The 21,218-nt window shown below is 41.7% G+C and overlaps 1 protein-coding gene and 1 pseudogene across 1 annotated transcript; both read left to right on the forward strand.

The window, feature by feature from the left end:
- The first annotated feature begins 15,549 nt into the window (after positions 1-15,549).
- On the forward strand, positions 15,550-16,364 carry LOC118597883. The gene has a single exon (XM_036215312.1). It carries the CDS (start codon positions 15,720-15,722, stop codon positions 16,362-16,364), a length of 645 nt encoding a protein of 214 aa, XP_036071205.1. The 5' UTR covers positions 15,550-15,719.
- A 15-nt stretch (positions 16,365-16,379) lies between these two features.
- LOC112142504 lies at positions 16,380-19,988 on the forward strand (annotated as a pseudogene).
- Positions 19,989-21,218: the final 1,230 nt, after the last annotated feature.

A 21,218-nucleotide genomic window follows, 5' to 3' on the forward strand; every position in this document is an offset into this window, starting at 1 on the left:
GCAGGCCTGGAGACCCAACAACGCTCTCAGGACCACGTTCTCAGGACAGCACTCTCAGGACCCAGGTCTTTTTGAAACAGCGCCCCTAGTGGCTGGAGGACTAATAGCACCCTCAGGACAATTTTAGGACTCGTTTTTTGAGATGGCGCCTCCTTCCTGCTGGGTGTCGTTTATCTTTTTTTTTTTTAAATAAATGTTACTAATGTCGGTTTTGACTGAATATTTCTAATGATTTTCTTACTGTTGAATTATACATTTATTGTTAACCCTTTAGGCACCAGGGTTTTTCAGTGGAAATCTAATTCCGTACATATTCTTGAAACATTTGGCTAGAGAATTCAAACTGATTTATCTTCATTATTTTATCTAACTGCTGATAGAGTTGAGTCTGGTATATTCCAACCACCTAAAACTTATCAGAAGATGAGAATATTGGGATTTTAATATAAATTCATCTTTACATTGTAACTTATTCTGTTGCACTAATTTAACACATTCTTAATGAGAAACGCATGTATTTCCTAACTGTATAAAAATGAAATATAATAAATTAAAAAGTGCCAGAAAACCAAATTAAAAACCAAACCCAAAGCATCAGGAAAATTAAACAGGATCTGCTAAGGTGAGAAAAATAACTGTTATTATGAGTGACATTAACAGAACAACTTAGATTTATTAGGCATTACATCAGGCTTTAAAAGACAAAAAAATACTTGTAGCCACAAAAGCCAAAAAAGTCTGTACAAGAAATCACAGCTGAATATAGAAAAGGAAAATATATTAGAACAATTTTTATAACATGAGATTAAAAAATACTTTCTACTTGGGGAGTATCTCTGCTTTTGTCAATTCTATACCAATCCTCTGTCAAATTTATCTACTTTACTAAAATAAATATTTTGCTCTTGGAAATGTTTTGTAACACCTGCCATTTATTTTTTATTTTTGAGAGTTTTTGATCATGAATTTGAACTTTTTATAATCTTGTTGGTTGGAAATATTTTGTAGAACAAAGCATTCAACACACAGTTTCATCTAGAGACTTCCTTTTTTGAATTATTGTATCCACCTGGTAAAAAAGATACACAAGTGAAATGTAAAGTAAAGAGTAATTTAGTTCTGAACAATACAGCATAAATACTTAATATTATTGTAAAAAGTAATATTACTCGGTAATAGCAATGAATCAAGTTTGTATATTACATTATAAGGTATTATAATTATTTACAAAATAGTAAAATATATAAATACATACTTGACTTTGCTCAGTAAACATTTTGTTTTCTCCTTTTTTGTAATACATGTAAACTATATTTGAGTTATAATGAGACAATATTAATGAATTACACCAAAAGAAAATTATAAGACATAAAGATGAAAAAATAAAAAAAATAACTATGCTGTAAAAAGCTAAAGGATGTATTCCTAATAAACCATCATGAATTTATTTTTGCACAAACAACATTCATTTGAATATAAGCTAAGCTAAGCTCACTGTTTATGTTTCTACAAAAAACAGAAATTTATTGGTAATTTACTTTTTATATTTTAAGATTCATGTGATAAATGATCTAGTTGTTTATCCTTTAGCAGTGCTTAAATCATTTATTTCCTCGTACTACTCAATGTGCAATGAGTGTCATAAAGTCTCCAGAAAATAAAACAAACTCCACCCTGTAGGAGGCGCTGTGTTAGAAATGCCTGGGTCCTGAGAATGCGGTCCTGTGAGCGTGGTCCTGAGAACGTTGTTGGGTCTCCGGGCCTGCAGGTACACCCTTCTCCTGTAATTTGACGCTTATTATATAAATTATTATTATGTACAGTACTCTCTGTGATGCTGGGAGCCAAAAACCATTAAAAAGAAAACCGCCCAACAAACTAATTCATTCAGCAAAATCAGACATGTCTGATTTTGCTGAATGAATGAATGAATAAATGGATTTTATTTAAAAAAAAGAAACATTTTTTATTCATTTTTCAAAACATTCATAACTAAAACACATTGATAACATTCACAAATCTAACTAGTCAGATACAGTTGTGAGAAAAAATATCTAATTATTAAAAGAACTTTTAACACAATCAGACATTTGGTAATCTACTAAAATAATTATTTTATTTGAATAAAAACAATTTCTCCCACAACTATTCAACTTGTTTGTGGTTTGTTTGGTTTGGTTTTGATCTATTTATGTTCCATTACAAAGAGATATAGTTGGTTAGAATAGTTGTATTTAGTTAAATGGGGCAGAGATAAGTTTACTTCTTTCTGTCCACTTTCATTTTCACCAAATACAAGAATATAGTGTAATTTATTGCTATGTACTGTGAAAATGAAATAAATGTCATGGAAAAACATGATCCAATAATGACTAAAACATAAATAAATAGAATAACTTTATTAGTACTACAAGAACATGTTCTCCAGCATAAAACAAGATTCAAACAAAAGACATAGCTGACATTTACAGATCTAACTAAGCTTAAATATTTATTATTTTTTTTATTATTTTATTTAGATGAGCAAAAATATCACAACTAAAACCTCAAAAACCAACAGCGTCTTGCATGTGGTGGCGCTCTGAATCTCCATGGTGGTCCATTTTGCCATGTGGTGCAGCCTTGTTTTATATAACACAGAAACAACAATAAGACATAAAATTGTGGTTGTCATCCTAAACTCGATCTGTTTCCCGAGTAAAACACCGTTCGGAACCAATTTCAGCTCAAACAAAAAGATTGACACTCGCTGCATTTCTATGATACGTATCCACAAAACTTTATTGAATTTCTAGAAATGTAAAAAAACTATTTCGCAGTGACACTGTTTCCATTAAATCATAATTTTGCGAATAAACAGAAACCAACTCACATGATAAGTCATTAAAAATATAACAATGGATGAAAACAGGTATTGTTTAAATTTGATTCATTAAAAATTAGCATTTGGGTCACGTCAGTGTTGTACGCATGTGTGCAGCACAGCTAGTCCATTTACAGTCGCAGATGCACGAGATAAACCGGTTCGGTGGTATTGAAGAAAAAAAAAAAAAAAAGGCCATTTTAACAAGTGAGCAGCTGGACCCTTTTTTCTGTTTAAAAACAAGACAAGGTCCATTCAAGTTTCTGCCACGTCACTCACGATCATCCTCATCTGTCAAAGGAGACGTCCACGTCCGTCAGAGGAGATGTCTGCGTCTTCTTCAGGCTGCAAAAAAGCGGCTACAGATGAAGCATTTATGAGGAAATCTTGATGATTTTATGGAGGAGCTGTGGATCCAACAATTTTGTATGACACGCAACTTATAAGCAGTGAGATCTCTCATGCTAACCCGGTTTGCAGCACTCAGGGCAGACACTACCAAGAAGCAAATTTAATTTGAATAAAGTGTTTTCATTGCAGTTTTGTGAAAATGTCCATTTCGATACGCCCCAAAAACAAACTCCTCCAAGCGCAACAATTTTTTTTTCTTCAATAAATTTATATTTTCAAAGTTGCAGTGTTTCCATTAAGCACCTTTATTATCTCAAATCCAAATTAAGCAATTCATAGCTAATAGAAGCGCAGCTTCTGACTCAGTTCTGATGCATCCACATTCTGCTGCTCTGACCAGCTTCACTCTCCCTCTGAGGACCACCAGCCCACCCCTGTTCTTCAGATGAGGCAGATGGTCGTCTGATCCAAGGATGAGGGCACAGAAGCTGTGACTTCACATTAAGGATTTTTATGATAACAAATCCAGAAATGTAGACAGGACTTTGTCTACAAGACCACCCAAACAGGCAGGTAGGTATCTGTGGTCACATGACTGCAGGAATACATGCAGATGGGAGATCTTCCTCTGACGTCAAAGTGGAGTGCATGTCTGCAGCTGACAGAGACAGTTCACGGCCTCATCCTCTGCAGCACGTTTCCTGATCCTCTTGGTGAGACACCACAGTGACCATCATACAGCGGAGAATGCCCTGGAACTGCTTACTGTTGTTATCTGAGGCTCCTAAAACCAGAAACATAAACCCAAACACATTTACTCACCTGTCATATTTCTACTGCTCATGTGTGTTTGGATTAGATTTTTACTGAACCAAATTCATGTTGGTCATACGTAAGACGTGCCGCTAAGATGCACATTGATACATTACTCGCACATTTTGGATATAGTTGTTCAAACTTAAAGTCCCATTAGCTGTCATGCACCTACACTTTATGTATTTAGAAAATGACCTGTGAATAATTACTTTCTTTTAAGGATGTTGATATATACTTCTACTTCATATTTATGATTAGATTGTATTTTTATTAATTTTTTTTTTTTTTAACTTGTCCTGTCCAACAGCTGAGCCAACAGATGCGGGCTGAGAGCTTCTTGTGTTGGGCAGATTTTACTGTCACAACAGGGATTTATTGAGTATAAACCCCTGTTGTATTTCATGCTAAACTTTATTTATATTGCTTAGGTTTTATTTTATTTATTTATTTATTATTTTTTTTCTTTGCTGTTGGACCGGATGGAAAAAAAGAAAGGGGGGAGGGGTGTGGCAACAGAGGGAAGCAACATTATAAAACAACCAGGACTAAGTAACAAACTGGAATGGGCGGGGCCTGTCTACATACACACTCTATAGTTACACACACACACACTTGTTGGCCAAAATAGTCTCTACATTTAAACTATACATAATGTACACAATACAAAAAAAACTCAAGCCTCATCATTCTGACTCTACCCCCATGGCCCCACGCTCCAGTCAAGGTCCTGCCAGCAAACCCATGCAACTGGGAACCACTCACCTCACACCCGAAGAGCGTGAAAGGTGTATGAGAGAACATTTGTGCCTCTACTGCGGCAGCTCTGGTCATCTGAGGGCATCATGTCCCGACCGTCCCCCCAGGCGGTCGGGTGGGCTGGTGAGTGATTCTTTTCCTACCTTCGAGATTCCAATCCCTCTGACAATCAATGATAAATGTATTAAAACCAGAGCCATGATAGATTCAGGGGCTGCTGGAAATTTCATTGATTTATCATTTGCTCGTAATAACGCCATCCCTCTGCTTCCCTGCGAATCGCAGGTGGCAGTCTCAGCCCTAGATGGACGCCCCCTGGGTTCCGGGAGGATCAAGTTTCTCACACCAGACGTCCAACTCCAAGCTCAGAACTCTCATCTGGAGACCATCCGGCTTTTTGCCATAGACTCGCCACGGTGTGCCATCATCCTCGGAATGCCATGGCTAGAGACGCATGATCCCACCATCATCTGGTCCACCAAGGAACTGTGTTTCACCTCACCCAAATGCCTCAAGAACCATCAGCCACAACGGGACCGGTTCAACCAGGAGGGGTCTAGATGTCAGGTTGCGACCACTGAATTAACTCTGCACACCCAGACGGGACTCTCTGAAGGGCTCCCTTCCCAATATGAGGACCTTCATGAGGCGTTCAATAAACAGTATGCCACGCGTCTGCCACCACATCGGTCCTACGACTGCGCCATAGAGCTTCAGCCTGGAGCCGCACCACCGAGGGGAAGAATTTTCCCTCTGTCTCAACCTGAGTCAGAGGCCATGCAGAAGTACATCGAGGAGGAACTGGAAAAGGGGTTCATACGACCCTCCACATCTCCGGCATCCGCAGGATTCTTCTTTGTTAAGAAGAAGGACGGTGGACTCCGGCCCTGCATTGATTATCGTAACCTGAATGACATTACGATTAAATATCGTTACCCGTTACCCCTGGTCCCATTTGCCCTAGAACAGCTACGCCAAGCACGTTTCTTTACTAAACTCCACTTGCGAAGTGCTTACAACCTTGTACGTATTCGTGAGGGAGACGAGTGGAAAACAGCCTTTTCCACAACCTCCGGTCACTACGAATACCTAGTAATGCCCTTTGGACTGTGCAATGCACCTTCAGTTTTCCAAGCGTTCGTTAATGACGTTTTCAGAGACATGCTCAATCGTTTTGTTATTGTTTACATTGATGACATTCTGATTTACTCATCCTCCTTCGAGGAACACGTCTTACATGTTCGACAGGTCCTTCAACGCCTCATTAAGAACAACCTGTACGTCAAGGGTGAGAAATGCCAATTTCACACCACCTCCGTCTCCTTTCTGGGGTACGTAATCAGTCCACAGGGAGTAGCCATGGATCAGGGCAAGGTCGAGGCTGTCCTTAAATGGCCTCAACCCACCACGGTAAAGGAGTTACAACGCTTCCTCGGTTTTGCTAACTTCTACCGTCGGTTCATTCGGGGCTTTAGTATAGTGGCAGCTCCTTTAACTTCCCTCCTGAAAGGTGCAACCAAAACCCTTCGCTGGACTCCTGGGGCTTTAGCTGCTTTCCAAGGGTTGAAGCAACGTTTCTCTAGCTCCCCCATACTGCACCACCCCGATCCCACTAAACAGTTTATAGTGGAGGTGGACGCTTCCAACACCGGGGTAGGTGCAGTCCTTTCCCAACGTCATGGTCAACCCCAAAAGATGTACCCTTGTGCATTCTTTTCTCGCAAGTTATCTGACCCTGAGCGAAACTATGATGTGGGGGATCGAGAACTACTCGCAATGAAGGAGGCATTCACAGAATGGAGGCACTGGTTGGAGGGGGCCGCGGAACCCTTCCTAGTCCTTACTGATCACAAAAACTTACAATACATCAAAACGGCCAAGCGGTTGAACTCACGCCAGTCCCGATGGTCTCTGTTCTTCTCACGTTTTGACTTTCAGGTGACCTACCGTCCTGGGTCAAAGAACGGGAAAGCTGATGCCCTGTCCCGCCTGCACGAAGTCAACTTGGAATCATCTGAGCCGGCCACCATCCTACCCACATCACTCGTCTTGGCTCCCGTGCAGTGGGACATCATGACGGAACTCAGTGACATTAATGTTGCTAATCCTCCTCCTCCTTCCTGTCCGGCCGATCGCATATACGTTCCACCCAGCCACCGTCAGCAAGTGCTGCACCTGGTGCACGACTCCCCAACGGCTGGACATCCAGGTATGGCAGGCACGCAAATGCTCATACGTAACTCCTTCTGGTGGCCCACCATGCAGGCTGATGTGGCGCAGTTCGTCACCAACTGCACCGCTTGTCAAACATCAAAATCTCCACGACAACCCCCGGCTGGACTGCTGCAACCACTTCCTGTGCCCCGACGCCCCTGGTCTCACATAGCCGTGGACTTCATCACTGACCTGCCTCCATCGCAAGGTAACACCACCATTCTTACCGTCATCGACCGGTTCTCAAAATCCTGCCGTCTCTTACCTCTCCCCAAGTTGCCCACAGCCATGGAAACTGCTGAGCAGTTACTCCTGCATGTCTTCCGGCACTATGGACTTCCAGAAGACATTGTCTCAGACCGGGGACCCCAGTTCACGTCCAGGGTCTGGCAGGCCTTCTGTAAGGGGCTCAACATCAACGTCAGCCTCACATCCGGTTATCATCCACAATCCAACGGCCAGGTAGAGCGTCTCAACCAGGAGATCACCACATTCCTGCGCACATATTGCAGCCAACATCAGCGGGAGTGGAGCAAGTATCTGGTGTGGGCTGAATACGCCCAGAACTCCCTAAAAAAGATGTCCACCGGTCTCACACCATTTCAGTGCGTCTTGGGCATCCAACCCCCCTTCTTCCCCTGGTCTGGGGAACCGTCAGAACTCCCAGCAGTGGATGAATGGTTCCGAGGGTGCGAGGAGACGTGGAGAGCCGCCCATGTCCAATTACAGCATGCTGTGCGTCGGACCCAGGTCCAAGCCAACCGTCATCGTCGGGAGGGTCCTGCCTTGGGTCCTGGCTGTTGGGTCCGGCTCTCCACCCGGGACCTTCGTTTACGACTTCCATGTCGCAAACTCAACCCCAGGTTTGTTGGCCCATTCAAGATCATCCGTCAAATCACTCATGTCTCGTTCCGCCTGCAGCTTCCGTCTGAGTACCGGATATCCCCCACATTCCATTTTTTACTTCTGAAACCCGCCAGTGGTCCCAACGACACAACCCCGGATTCTGAACCCGACGAGCCTCCCCTCATCGTGCTCCCTCGGCGTATAGGGTCAACGCTGTCCTGGACTCTAGACGCAGTGGAGGTCGACTGCAATACCTCATTGATTGGGAGGGGTACGGTCCTGAGGAACGTTCCTGGGTCGCGGCCGACGACATATTGGATCCAGCTCTCACTGCCGAATTCCACCGTGACCATCCTGACAGGCCGGCTCCTCGACCACGTGGACGTCCACGGCGTCGTCAGCACCCTCGCTTCCGGAGCCGCTCGCAGGGGGGGGGCTCTGTCAGCATTTCCCCTCCTGGCTCCACATACGACCACCAGAGGGAGCCCTCACCTGAATATTGACCCTGCACTCCCTCTCTACACCCAGCCAGATCTCCTCAGCTGTTTTCAATCCACCTCATCACCACCAGTGTATATAGTCTGCCTTCAGTCACCACCTCACTGCGAAGCCTTGTATTGCCCTGCATACATCTCTGAGCATTTATAGTTTCTGTGTCTCCTGGTTTTGATCTCTGCTTGTTTCTTCGGTTTCCTGCCTGCCTCCTCCCTCGACCCACGCCTGGACTCTGACCACACTTATGTCTTGCCCTTGTCCATTAAACCATTTGCATATGGATCCAAACGTCTCAGCCTCTTCGTCACAGTCGCACACTCCTTGGACGTTTTCGAGAGCCCGGTCCGTCAGGAAAAAAGAGTTCCTTTTTATGATTTTCTTTATTTTAAAGATCTCGTTCGAACGAATTAATTATTTTGTTCGAACGCTTTAATTATATTGTGGGAACGCTTTAATAATCTTTGGGAACCAAATTATAACTTTATAAATATTTTATTTTTTTTACCCATGTCAGGTCAAGGGTTCTGTAGAAATTAGCTATTAAGCTACAATTTGGTACATGAATCTTTAGTTTTTAAGCTCAATGTGTTTGTACACTGTCCTGATAAATTAATAAACAAACAAGCCATAGAAGAAAACACAACAAAAATAATTTTATCTATTTTTGTATGAAGATAAAATCACATTTCATATTTTCTGGCTCTGGTCATTGTTTTCATTAACACATCTTGAGTAAATTCAGAAGGACCAGCGCATCAGCACTTGTTACTCATTTACCCTCAGATCCAGGACAGCAGTTTCCCCTCGGATGATGGCAGGGTTCCATTAAAACATTCCCTGTTCCTCTGAAGTATCAGCTTATCAGCCCAGTGTTTTAATTTGTTGGCATCCCCATGTTGCTCTTTTCTTCTTATGAGGCCATTAACCTGTTTGTGGACACTGTACAGAGATATGGAGCTTTAGTTAGCAGAACAAGGTGAAAAAACCCTCCTCATCAGCAAGTTATTCATGAGGGGATGCCAAACTCATTAAAAGCTCTAATGCTTGATCATTTTCCCCAGATAATCAGACTGAATAGTAGAGTGATGGTAAATGCCTTGAGCTGACCTTGTTAATCAGCTTGTAAGTGCAAGCATGCATGTGCACGAGTTTTACCCTGCATGCACGTTACATATGCTTTTCTGAATTACTTCATGAATCAACTGACAATTGAAAACTAACCCTTGAAAGCATCTTCATTGATTTCCTGAGAGAAATACAGACGTTTGAGGATTGTTACATCTTTCAAGGTGTCACTAGAAACTGACACTAAAAGGAGGCAAAACACCTCCTCATGCTTCCATTTTGGTTATTTATCAAGGCGATAAGACAAGAAAACATCCATCTACTCAACCTGTTGAATCCCTTTCAGGATCATTGGGTTGCTGGAGTCAAACCTACTGTTAGATAAAGGCGGGTTACATCCTGGACAGGTCCACAATCACACTGTCAGGACACTGACAATGGTCACCGGTGGTAGCCATCTCCAGAGTACTGACTGCACTACATCTCCCAGCAGCCCCAGAACACGGTTCCTGAGCCTCACTCAGTGGGAAGTATTGTTTATACCAACCTGTCTGCATTACTGAACGTTTCTGTCTGGACCTGATCTTCTGTTTCCGACCCTGATTATTCTCTGATTGCCTGCTGCCTGCCCTGACCCTTGCCTGGACTCTGACATCTCCACTCTTTTCTTGGATGATCCCATGCTCATAATTAACTTCTGCCTGTCTGACTCTTTAGCTGTGCTTGATTCATGTCTGAACTAATAAACCTGCTGCAGGTGGAACTAGCTGTCTGCCCATTTGTGCAAACACACACACTCAGATGTGTGATCACACCTACGGACAATTTAGAGAAATCAATGAACCTGCGAAGCATGTTTTAAGATTGTGGGAGGAAGCCGGAGTGCCTGAAGAAAACCCACATATGCACGAGGAGGACAAGCTAACTCCACACAAAAAGGATCCTGCTGGGATTTGAACCTGGACCTTGTTCCTGTTGGGTGAGAGCGCCTTGCAGCCAAATAGGAACACAACTGTTGTAAATCCTAGCAGACTTTGTCACTTTGTCTCTTTTGCTGCTGAATGTAAACTTTTTTTCTTTCACTGGGTAACACAAATTCATGTTTGCTGATTCCAATTTCAGGCGAACTTCTCAGTTCTCAGAATTAATTCTTCATCCTGTAATTACATATATTTTCTTCCTTTTTTTAGACTCCAGACTTCAGTAAAAATGATGCAGTGTTTTCTATTGCTTGTTAAAGTCATATGCTTTCATTTCTCATGAGTAAGTCTTGTTAGTCAAGGCTGAAAACAGCAGTATTCTTTATAAAATAATTTATTATTGTCTGTGCTGTACAAGTAATTAATGTTTTAAAGTTAAAGTTAAAGTCTTATTTGACGTTCATTCTTGTTTACTTGTTTGTTTGTACACATATTTAATTTATTATGCTGAAGAAATACAAAGAATCTGGAACACTTCACCTGCTCTGTTCAGTTCCAGGTATTTATGTCTAAGTCACAGGTGGAAGTTTGAATAAAGATGTCCTGATTTATTTTAGATCAGTGAATCAGATCCAATTGGATCGTTCAAAATGAATCAAAATCCACGATGAATCAGATCGACAGCCAGAAATATTGAACTGAATCAAATCATTGTTAAAATGAATCGTTACATCTCTACTTAAGTGGCTGTAAATATTGAAAGTTCAGGGAAAATATGAAATTGACAAAAACCAAAAAAACAACCCATAAATTAGTGGGGAAAAGAACTTTCCTTTTTTTATTTTTTTTGCACAAATCTGACCTCAGAAAGACTGAAGTTTGGAAACGTTTGTGGACGAGTTAAATTTGTTTGTCCTATTTTGTTTCATTAGTCCAGGTTTCTTCTATGTAATTTGCATTTACTTGCAAATATGTTTATTTTTTATCTGAAAAAAACCTACTTTTTTGGGTTTTGCCACATTCAGAAAACTCTGAAAATGTTCTACAAATTTAGTATATATATAAATAACAAGAGAGACCAGACACACATTAAACCACCCTTATCAATACATAGGCAGAAGAAGAAACAAAATACATTTAAATGTTAATGCTCCTCATTAGAATTTCAATAATTTAATTATAATTCATAAAATGTTAGCTTTTGTCTTTTACTTAATTCATTAGAGAGTTCGATAACTTAAGCCTCTGTGAAAAACCTGTTTGTTAGTGTACTGTAATAAAAAAAAGACTGCTTTATAAATATGCACTCTTTCTTTTTATTTAGAGTTTTTGGCATTCTTTCCTGCTTTTGTCTTCTAAATAAATATTTATAAAAAGGAGATCTTTATTTCTTTTTTTTTTCTTTTTCTCATTTTACGATTTAAAATAAATGACAAAAAAACACATTTCATTTTCTTGGCTCGTTCCTCTTAGGAGGAGCGCATTTATGATTAAGGCATTAAAACCAGCAGGATCGTAACAAACCATCCCAGTGTGAACACAGACGGTCGTGTTTGGTGGAGTTCCTGCCTGTTTCTGTCTGACGGGGTTTCACCCTGTTGTGCTGCAGAAGAGACAGGCTTAGCCTGCGAACATGGACACCAGCAACAACCTGTATCTAGACCACGCTGCGAAGTAAAAAGTGCCATTACTGTTTCCAACAAAATTCATCTATCAAAGTCAAAATATGGCTTAACAAATCAGTGCAGGGTAATTCCAGTCTCTGAATGGAAGAGACAATCTCTGCATCTCAGACTATCTCTGCAGCCAAGGTCTGTTAGCTCGGGATGGGTGCTGATTTGTACCTACATGGAAGAAGATAGCTGGGAAACCTCTGTGATCGAAGAATTGTTCTATATCTTCTAAAGCAAGGGCATATCAGAACGATATTTTCAACTTCTCAAGCTTTTACACCGCTTTAAAGATATTTTACTCTTTGAAGATTAAAACACAGCTCTGTCTGTTTGAGGAATTCTAACCTGATGTCTTATTCCACCTGTCCACCACCTGTCTTATTCTGCACTTTCAGGGATGGAGTTCATCGTAAAAGTGTTTCAGTTTTGTTCTTTTTCCAAAGAACATTAAAGACCCACTGTGATGAAAATTAGGTTTTTGCTGTTTTTAACATGTTCTTATGGCATTGTACTGCTGTGAAATGAAATATAAAGAAAATTAAGTATATTGGATTTCTGAGTAGTTCTTTATTCAGATTGTTGTGTAAGCTTCTGTTTAGCACGTTTTAAATTCAGTCATTGAATAATTGAATTCCAATATTGATTCTTATCCCTTCCCTGGTGGAATAATAGTATGCTGCAACCTTTCTAGAGTGTTCAACAGTCATATCTGTGCAGCCAAACAGGTAAATCATCTGTCTAAGAGAGAAGATCATTCTGTTCTACATCTGTTGTGCCACTAAAGTGTTTTCAATCATTTTTATCTATAATCCCTTTCTAAACAGCTTGAGGATGTAAGTGATGAGGGGATCAGACAGCAGGAATGAATCAGAACCAGGCCAGCGTGAAGTCATTATTAAGGTAGACTCGCATACCATGCTGATTTTACAACATGAGAAACTTCTTGTAAATGAATACAAATCAGCTTACAGCAGCATGTGGATCTGTTATCTGTTTGTAGTTATCTGATCGCCACATTTACAAATTCATAGACTCATCATAGAGCATCACTTTCCTCCTCCAGGCCCTCTTGGAAAAATGTTTGGATGCTCTTGTTTTAAGCAAAACCTCATTTTGAACATTACAATCCTAAATTTAATCTACATTTTTTTTAGCACTTTGTTGTTCATTAAGCAAAGCAATGCTTTTGGCTGACTTTTTATCCCAGTGAAACTAACCCTGATCCTCCACTAAATACACGAGAGAAAGGGGCTGGAGAAAAGAGCAGATATAGTAAAACAAGATTACCTTGGTTCCTACCTGAAGAGGTGGCAGTTGTGTATTGTTTGGACAATAGGTTACCCTGGAGTATAAGATGCAGCAGCAAATCAAATATATGTTGCACTTTTGAGACAAATGTATTTGACCAAAACGGACATGTCATCTTAAAAAACAAGTTCTAATACATCTGAGATAATAGACGAAATCTGTGCACGCTTAACTACTGTAACACATTGATGCTTATTTAGCTTCATAGAACATTAGAAAAATCTGGTTTCAGCACAACGTATAAACAATTAGTCAGAGATCCATAGCATAACAAAAAAGCTCTGGAACAATTTCGTTTGGAGAAAACATAAGATTAAGTCAGCATAAGACTGAGTCGACACCCGACTAAACCCACACAAGGCTGAGTCGACACATGACTAAATCCACACAAGGCTGAGTCGACCAACGACTAAATCCACACAAGGCTGAGTCGACACACGACTAAATCCACACAAGGCTGAGTCGACACATGACTAAATCCACACGAGGCTGAGTCGACACACGACTAAATCAAATCAAGGCCGAGTCGACACACGACTAAATTCACACAAGGCTGAGTCGACACACGACTAAATCCACACGAGGCTGAGTCGACACACGACTAAATCCACACGAGGCTGAGTCGACACACGACTAAATCCACACGAGGGTGAGTCGACACATGACTAAATCCACACGAGGCTGAGTCGACAAACGACTAAATCGAAACAAGGCTGAGTCGACACACGACTTCTACACTGCTGTTAGTAGGAAATACTCATTTAGATACCTGCACTGCCCTTTAGTGTTTCTTACTTATTTTTTTTTATTATATTTTATATGCTCCTCAGCATGAATCACTTATATGCAAAAAAAAAAAAAAAAAAAAACAACTTATACTCTAAAATTAACAGTAGATCACTTACAAGTTGTTTTTTTTTTTAGGAATAAAAGCATTTTTACACTAGATCCAGAGTTCATGTAGTCGACTTAATTTGCCAAATGCAAAGCCTCATCTAAAACAAATACAGACCAATAAAAAAAATCTTGGTCCACTTGAAAACTTGCAAATTGGGATGAAGAGGCTGAGACATCTGGATCCATGTGCAAGCAGTTTATTGAGAAAGGGCAACTCTTCTATCAGTCTAAATAACCCCCCTATGATGACATGAACATAGTGAACGTCCTGGTTAGGGTCAAACACAATGAGCGAGGCCAAACGACAAATAAACAGGCAGGAGTCAAAACACAGCGCCTCAGACATGGGACGACTCCTTAGACTGTGTGCAGGGCAAATCAAGACTTTGTATAGAGTTCTGGTTGGTGCCAAACTAAATGATTGTGATGATTACCTGATGTGGAACAGCTGGTGAACCATTGGAGCAGAGGGCAAAGGGTGATGGGAGATGCAGTGAGGAGGGGTCTTGAGAGAGTGTCAAAACTTAGGCAATGGCTCCCTCTGGTGATTGAAGGTGGAGGAGGATGGCTGAAGTGTGACCCAAATATAGTCCCTATATTTAGATAAATATTAAAGATTTCACAGTAATGTGTGGTTTTTATTTAAGACATTCCCAGAAAAAAACATGTAGATTTCCAAGCTAAAGCATATTTGGATATTTTACTTCATTTTTTCTGTTGCAACCGGATAATTTTATAATTAATTTACAAAAAAAATCGGATTCCATTGGATTATAATTAGACAAAGGACCAACTTGGCTTCGGTGATGACTTACCAGTGACTTTGTCCCCGTTGTGGATGGAGCAGTTACCATTTTCTTTGGTCTTCAGCCCCAATCTCCTGCATGTTTTGCCTGTTTGGAGGAGAGTTTGCTGAAAACACCCTTTAAAGTGTTTTAATTCCAGAGCACCGGATGGTTAAAGAAATGCAGCAGTCTGAGGGGAAATTATACTAATGTTAACTTTATGATTCCTTCCCTGCAAAAACATACAGCATACATATAGAATATAAAACATATGTAAAAAATAAGAAAAAAAATAACTCCTCCAAAATCAAAGGATTCCTTTTCACAGAAAGTCATGAAAACGTCAGCAAAGTAAACTTGTTTGTGATGGGAAATTGCTTCTCACTACTTTGTAACAAAATATGTCACGTTTGGTGTGGTATTGCCACAGAAGCTATTACCGTTGAAGCCACTAGGGGGCAGCCTCAGCTAGAGGGGCGTTTGGAGAGGCTTGGAGCTGCCGGGAGTTGTACACGGTGTGAGCCGGAGAGTGTTTCTAATAAAGTTCAACTTGAAGATCAAGAACGACCCTGTCCCTTATTCCCGCACGTTACTACATATGGCGACGAGGATAAAAGTAAACCAAACAGTGAGTCGACGTGTGCACGGGGAGATAGCTGCTACGGCGGCAGCGGAGCGGCTGTGAAACACGTGGCTATCAAGCTAGCAGAGAAGACGGCAAGGACACCGGATGACGATGGCGGCCACAGTGGGCTCGTTGGTCCAATATGACAGCAAGGAGCAGTCATGGGAAGAGTACTGTGAAATTCTGGACCATTTTTTTGTTGCAAATGGGATTAATGACGCAGATAAAAAGCGAGCGGTGTTGCTGAGCAGCGTTGGCGCGCAGACCTACGCGCTGATGAGGAACCTGCTCAGCCCGGTGAAGCCTGGAGAGCGATCCTACCAGGAGTTAGTGAACCTGTTGAAGGACCATTTTCACCCCAAACCGAGTGAGATAACGCAGAGGTGGAAATTTAATACGAGGAACAGGAAGCACGACGAAAGTGTGGTGGATTACGTGGCTGAACTGAGGAAGCTGGCGCAGGACTGTAATTTTGGAAACACTTTGACCGTGATGTTAAGGGATCGGCTGGTCTGCGGCATCAATGAAGACAGAATTCAGCGGAAACTACTGTCAGAAGATGGATTGACTTTCGATAGGGCTTTCAAGATGGCTGTGGCCATGGAGGCTGCTAGCCGCGACATGGAGGATCTGCGGAGCAGCGGGGATCACAGCAGCTCCGGTGTTGGCTGTGAGCAGCAGTCAGCGGGGACCACCAGGGGACTCACAAAAGTGCTTCAGATGCGGTGGGACTTATCATCTAGCGAATGACTGCAGATTTGCCTCAGAGAAATGTCACAACTGTGGTAAGATGGGACACATCAGAAGGGTCTGTAAGATGAGACCGGGTGACAGAGAGAAAAACAAGCAGTTCAAAGGTGGGACTGTGAGACAAACTAAACAGACACATTTTATGCAAGATGAGAGCATTCAGAGTGACAGTGATGGGGATGACATGTTTCATGTGACGGAAAGTGTAAAAACAATGTACAACATGAGAGATGAGATTTGCATTCCAAAGGAAGATCCTATAAGGAAGCAGTTGGTCGTGAATGGGAAGGTGGTAACCTATGAAGTAGACACAGGCTGTGGTTACACCATAATGTCAAAAAAATCCTTTGATGGTTTGTTTCGCTACAATAAGAGACCAAAGTTGTTGACGTGTGATCTGAAGTTAAAAACCTACGGGGGCCATGCAGTGCCAGTGTTAGGGGCTGCCAAGGTGAAGGTGCAACATGGAGGCAGCGTGCAGAATCTGGCTGTGGTGGTGGTCAAAGGCTCAGGGGCTAGTCTGTTGGGCCGGGGCTGGATTAAAGCTCTCAAGATAAACTGGGAAAAGGTGAACAGAGTGCAGGAGGGGGAGGAGGCACTCCAGGAAGTGTTGGTAAAACATTAAACAGTTTTTAAAGAGGAGCTCAGGAAGTTGAAAGGGGTTTCAGCAAAAATATATGTGAAAAAGGAGGCAACCCCTCAGTTCTACAAACCACGATCAGTTCCATTTGCTATGTGACACAAAGTGGAACAAGAAATAGATAGGCTTTTAAAGGAGAAGATAATTGAGCCAGTGAAATTTTCTGATTGGGCTGCACCTATCGTCCCTATTTTAAAGCCGGATGGTACTGTGAGGATTTGCGGAGACTATAAGTTAACAGTGAACAAAGTATCCGCATTAGAACAGTATCCGATTCCTAGGATGGAGGACATGATTGCATGCCTGTCAGGAGGAGAAACATACACCAAGTTAGACATGAGTCATGCATATCAGCAGATCGTGTTAGATGAGGAGGCAAGGAAGTATGTTACAGTGAACACACACAAAGGTTTGTTCACTTATACAAGGCTTCCTTTTGGAGTGAGCTCAAGTCCTGCCATTTTTCAGAGGACCATGGAGAGTGTGTTACAGGGCATTCCAAATGTAGCCGTATATCTGGATGATATTATTTTGACAGGTAAAAGTGAAGAGGAACACATTCAGATTTTGGATCAAGTGCTCCAAAGACTTAATGAGTCAGGTCTGCGTTTAAAAAGGAGCAAGTGTCAGTTCTTGGAGAAGGAAGTCATTTTTCTGGGACACAAAGTAGATAAAACAGGGCTTCATCCTCTCCCAGCTAAAGTGAAAGCAGTTCAAGAAGCTCCTTCACCCACGTCAGTGACAGAGCTAAAAGCTTACTTGGGATTGCTAAATTTTTACAATCGGTTCTTACCAAATCTGTCTACTCTGTTGGCACCTCTACATAAGCTGCTCAGGAAAGAAGAAAAGTGGGTGTGGGGTCCAGACCAAGAACGAGTGTTCAAGCTGTCCAAAGAATTGCTGCAGTCAGATCGCGTTTTGGTGCATTATGATGAAAGGAAAGAGCTGATCCTGTCTTGTGATGCATCTACATACGGAGTGGGGGCAGTATTAGCTCATCGCATGCCTGATGGGCAGGAAAAACCTATTGGGTTGCAGCTGAAAGAAATTACTCTCAGCTGGACAAGGAAGGGTTAGCTGTGATTTTCGGAATACAGTATTTCCACAAGTACCTGTACGGGAGGAAGTTTGTGATTTGCACAGATCATAAGCCATTAATCAGCCTGTTCAATGAGATGAAAGCGGTGCCTCAGATGGCCTCACAGAGGATAATGAGATGGGCAGTTCTGCTGAGGGCATATGAATATGTCATATTGTACAGAGAAGGAAAGAAAAATGCAAATGCAGATGGGTTGAGTCGTCTCCCCATATCAGAAGAATCAGAGAATGGGACACCCGAAGAACATGTATTGATGATGATGGAGGAAGTGCAGGGGCCGTTATTAATGTCAAACCAGATCAAAAAGTGGACAAACAAAGATCCAACCCTTGCTAAAGTAAGAGAATACATTCAGAGGGGATGGCCCAACCACAAAAACAGTGAGTTAAAACCCTTTGAAGTTCGAAAAGAGGAGTTGAGTGTGCAAGACGGTTGTGTTTTGTGGGGAGCAAGAACTGTAATACCTGCGAGGGCGCAACCGTACATGTTAGAGCAGCTACATCAGGCTCATCCTGGGATGAGCCGAATGAAAGCATTGGCTAGGAGTTACGTATGGTGGCCACACATGGACTTGGATATCTAAAAAAAAGTCAAAACTTGCACGGTGTGTCAGGAACAAAGGAAGGCACCGGAACATGCACCACTCCATCTTTGGGAGTGGCCTGATAAACCCTGGAGGAGACTTCACATTGATTATGCGGGTCCATTCATGGGAAAAATGTTTTTGATCGTTGTGGATGCGCATTCCAAGTGGTTAGATGTATATCCTGTGGCATCAGCTACCGCGGCAGCTACAGTGGAGAGTTTGAGAAGCAGTTTCAGTACTCACGGTATTCCTGAGATGATCGTATCAGACAATGCTCAATGTTTTGTGAGTGAACGGTTCCAAGAGTTTGTTACTCGCAATGGCATCACTCATGTGACAGCAGCACCTTATCACCCTTCATCCAATGGGTTGGCTGAAAGAGCAGTGCAGACATTTAAAGAACTCATGAAGAAAAGCAAAGGTGAGACGTTGGAGACCAAAGTAAACAGGGCTCTGTTTTCTTATCGCATAACCCCTCAAACAACTACGGGTAGGTCTCCAGCAGAGCTGATGATGGACAGGAAGTTGAGGTGTCTTCTGGATTTTGTACATCCTGACTTGAAAGATAGGGTGGCCAGAATATATGAAAGATTATGTAATGTGAATTTGTATTTATTTCCTTTTTTTGTGTGTATTAAAAAAAAAAAAAAAAAAAAAAAAGAGAAGCAATGTTACTGTAACTGCATTCTGTACAGTGTTTATGTATGATTTTGCCTGGTTCAAATAAGTTTTAAGTGGCATCCTTAGGAGGTGTTTTTTTTTTAGTCTAAGGGGGGAGAGATGTGGTATTGCCACAGAAGCTATTACCGTTGAAGCCACTAGGGGGGAGCCTCAGCTAGAGGGGCGTTTGGAGAGGCTTGGAGCTGCCGGGAGTTGTACACGGTGTGAGCCGGAGTGTTGCTAATAAAGTTCAACTTGAAGATCAAGAACGACCCTGTCCCTTATTCCCGCACGTTACTACATTTGGATTTTATGTTCATAGGTTAATTGGTGTCTCTAAATGGCCCCTAGGTATGAATGTGAGAGTGAATGTGTGTGATTGAGGCCCTGCGACAGACTGGCAAACTGTCCAGGGTGTACCCCGCCCTCACCCATCAGCAGCCGGGTTAGGCTCCGGCACCCCGCAACCCCGAAAGGGAAGAAGCGGCCAAGAAGATGGATGGATTTTATGTTTCAAAATACAAACAGAGAAGCATTACAATCAAGGAATATGTAATTCAATTCTATCTTATTATCAATGTAGCAAATAATATGGAAACACTTGATTAGGATTGAAGTGGTTGTGGGCTGAGAAGCAGAGAATCTGTCAAATAATCTATTATCCAACAGCTTTTTATAATGCTTTTGTCATTATTCATATTTACTACTTCCTCTCCTGGAGGGTGACAAACTGGGGTTGACAGCCGTAAAATTGTTATGCTGCACATCTTTGTGTTAAAAAGCTCCGCCTGAGCATGCACATGGATTGTAAAATGGTGAAGAGTGGGTTGGAAGATTGACAGCGAGAGCCCCTCCAGCACGGCGAGGGAGGGAAAAAAAGGGAGGGGGTTTGTTTAGATTGATAGAACAGCACTAAAACACATGTATAAATAATCTCAGAGTCATGTAGAACCCAAATAATTGATGCTGTTGTGGGATGTACTCACACTAGACAGGCATGAGTTTAAACAGAGGAGATCCCTGCATCCTAGGTGTTAATTAACCATGCGAGCTCAGAAAACAAGAAAAACACTGTTGGATGAAGGCTGTACAACATACATGTAGCAGACAGCAGTGCTGGCCAGTATCTGGCAGATGTTTGTTTTCACATTCAGAGCTTAGAAAATGATGGTGTACTTGGTTGGAGGGATACACTTGTAGTACTTATCTGTCAAAGAAAAGTATTTAGAACAACTAAAAAAAATACTTAGTGTTCCCAGGCTTTTAAGATCACAGCATTTATATTTTAGGTAACAAATAATATTACAATCCTTCCTTAAAATTACTATTTAAAAAGGTGGAGTAATGAATAGGAGATTTTTATTCTCTGTCAATATCTTTTCACCATAAATATCCAACACAAACCAAATACTTAAAGGGCCTAAATCATGCTATTCTAATCCTTTCAGAGAAAACTATATCAATATATACGATCATATATTACATTGAGCACACTAAAGAACACATTATTTATAACATGAGTTATTTTTGCAAACTCTCTTCTTACCTGCAAGTAAGACACCTCGATCTCTGAAGCACCGCCTTTTGGTCCACGTGGGTGCCGCCCATTTCATCCTAAAGCCGACCTCAACAGCATGTCTGTGTTTCATCCACAAAGCAAACAACATCCCAACTGGGCGCCCACCCAAGCCAGTGTGGGTAAACACAGGTGAGGCCTTCATAGAACCTGCGGACAGACCCACCTGGGGCCCAATAATTCAGCCCAAATGTTGAAATGTTCACTGGGAAAAGAAGTCATGCTCTTGGAGAGTTTTAAAATGGAATTGTTCCTTCATGTTAGCACTTTAGCATCAGTCTAGCCCTGTTATC

The sequence above is a fragment of the Oryzias melastigma genome, linkage group LG14 (genome assembly GCF_002922805.2).
Source record: "Oryzias melastigma strain HK-1 linkage group LG14, ASM292280v2, whole genome shotgun sequence".
Taxonomy (NCBI): domain Eukaryota; kingdom Metazoa; phylum Chordata; class Actinopteri; order Beloniformes; family Adrianichthyidae; genus Oryzias; species Oryzias melastigma.

Coding starts and splice junctions, on each gene's coding strand:
- LOC118597883 (XM_036215312.1), top strand. CDS start 15,720: ATGACGATGGCGGCCACAGTGGGCTCGTTGGTCCAATATGACAGCAAG.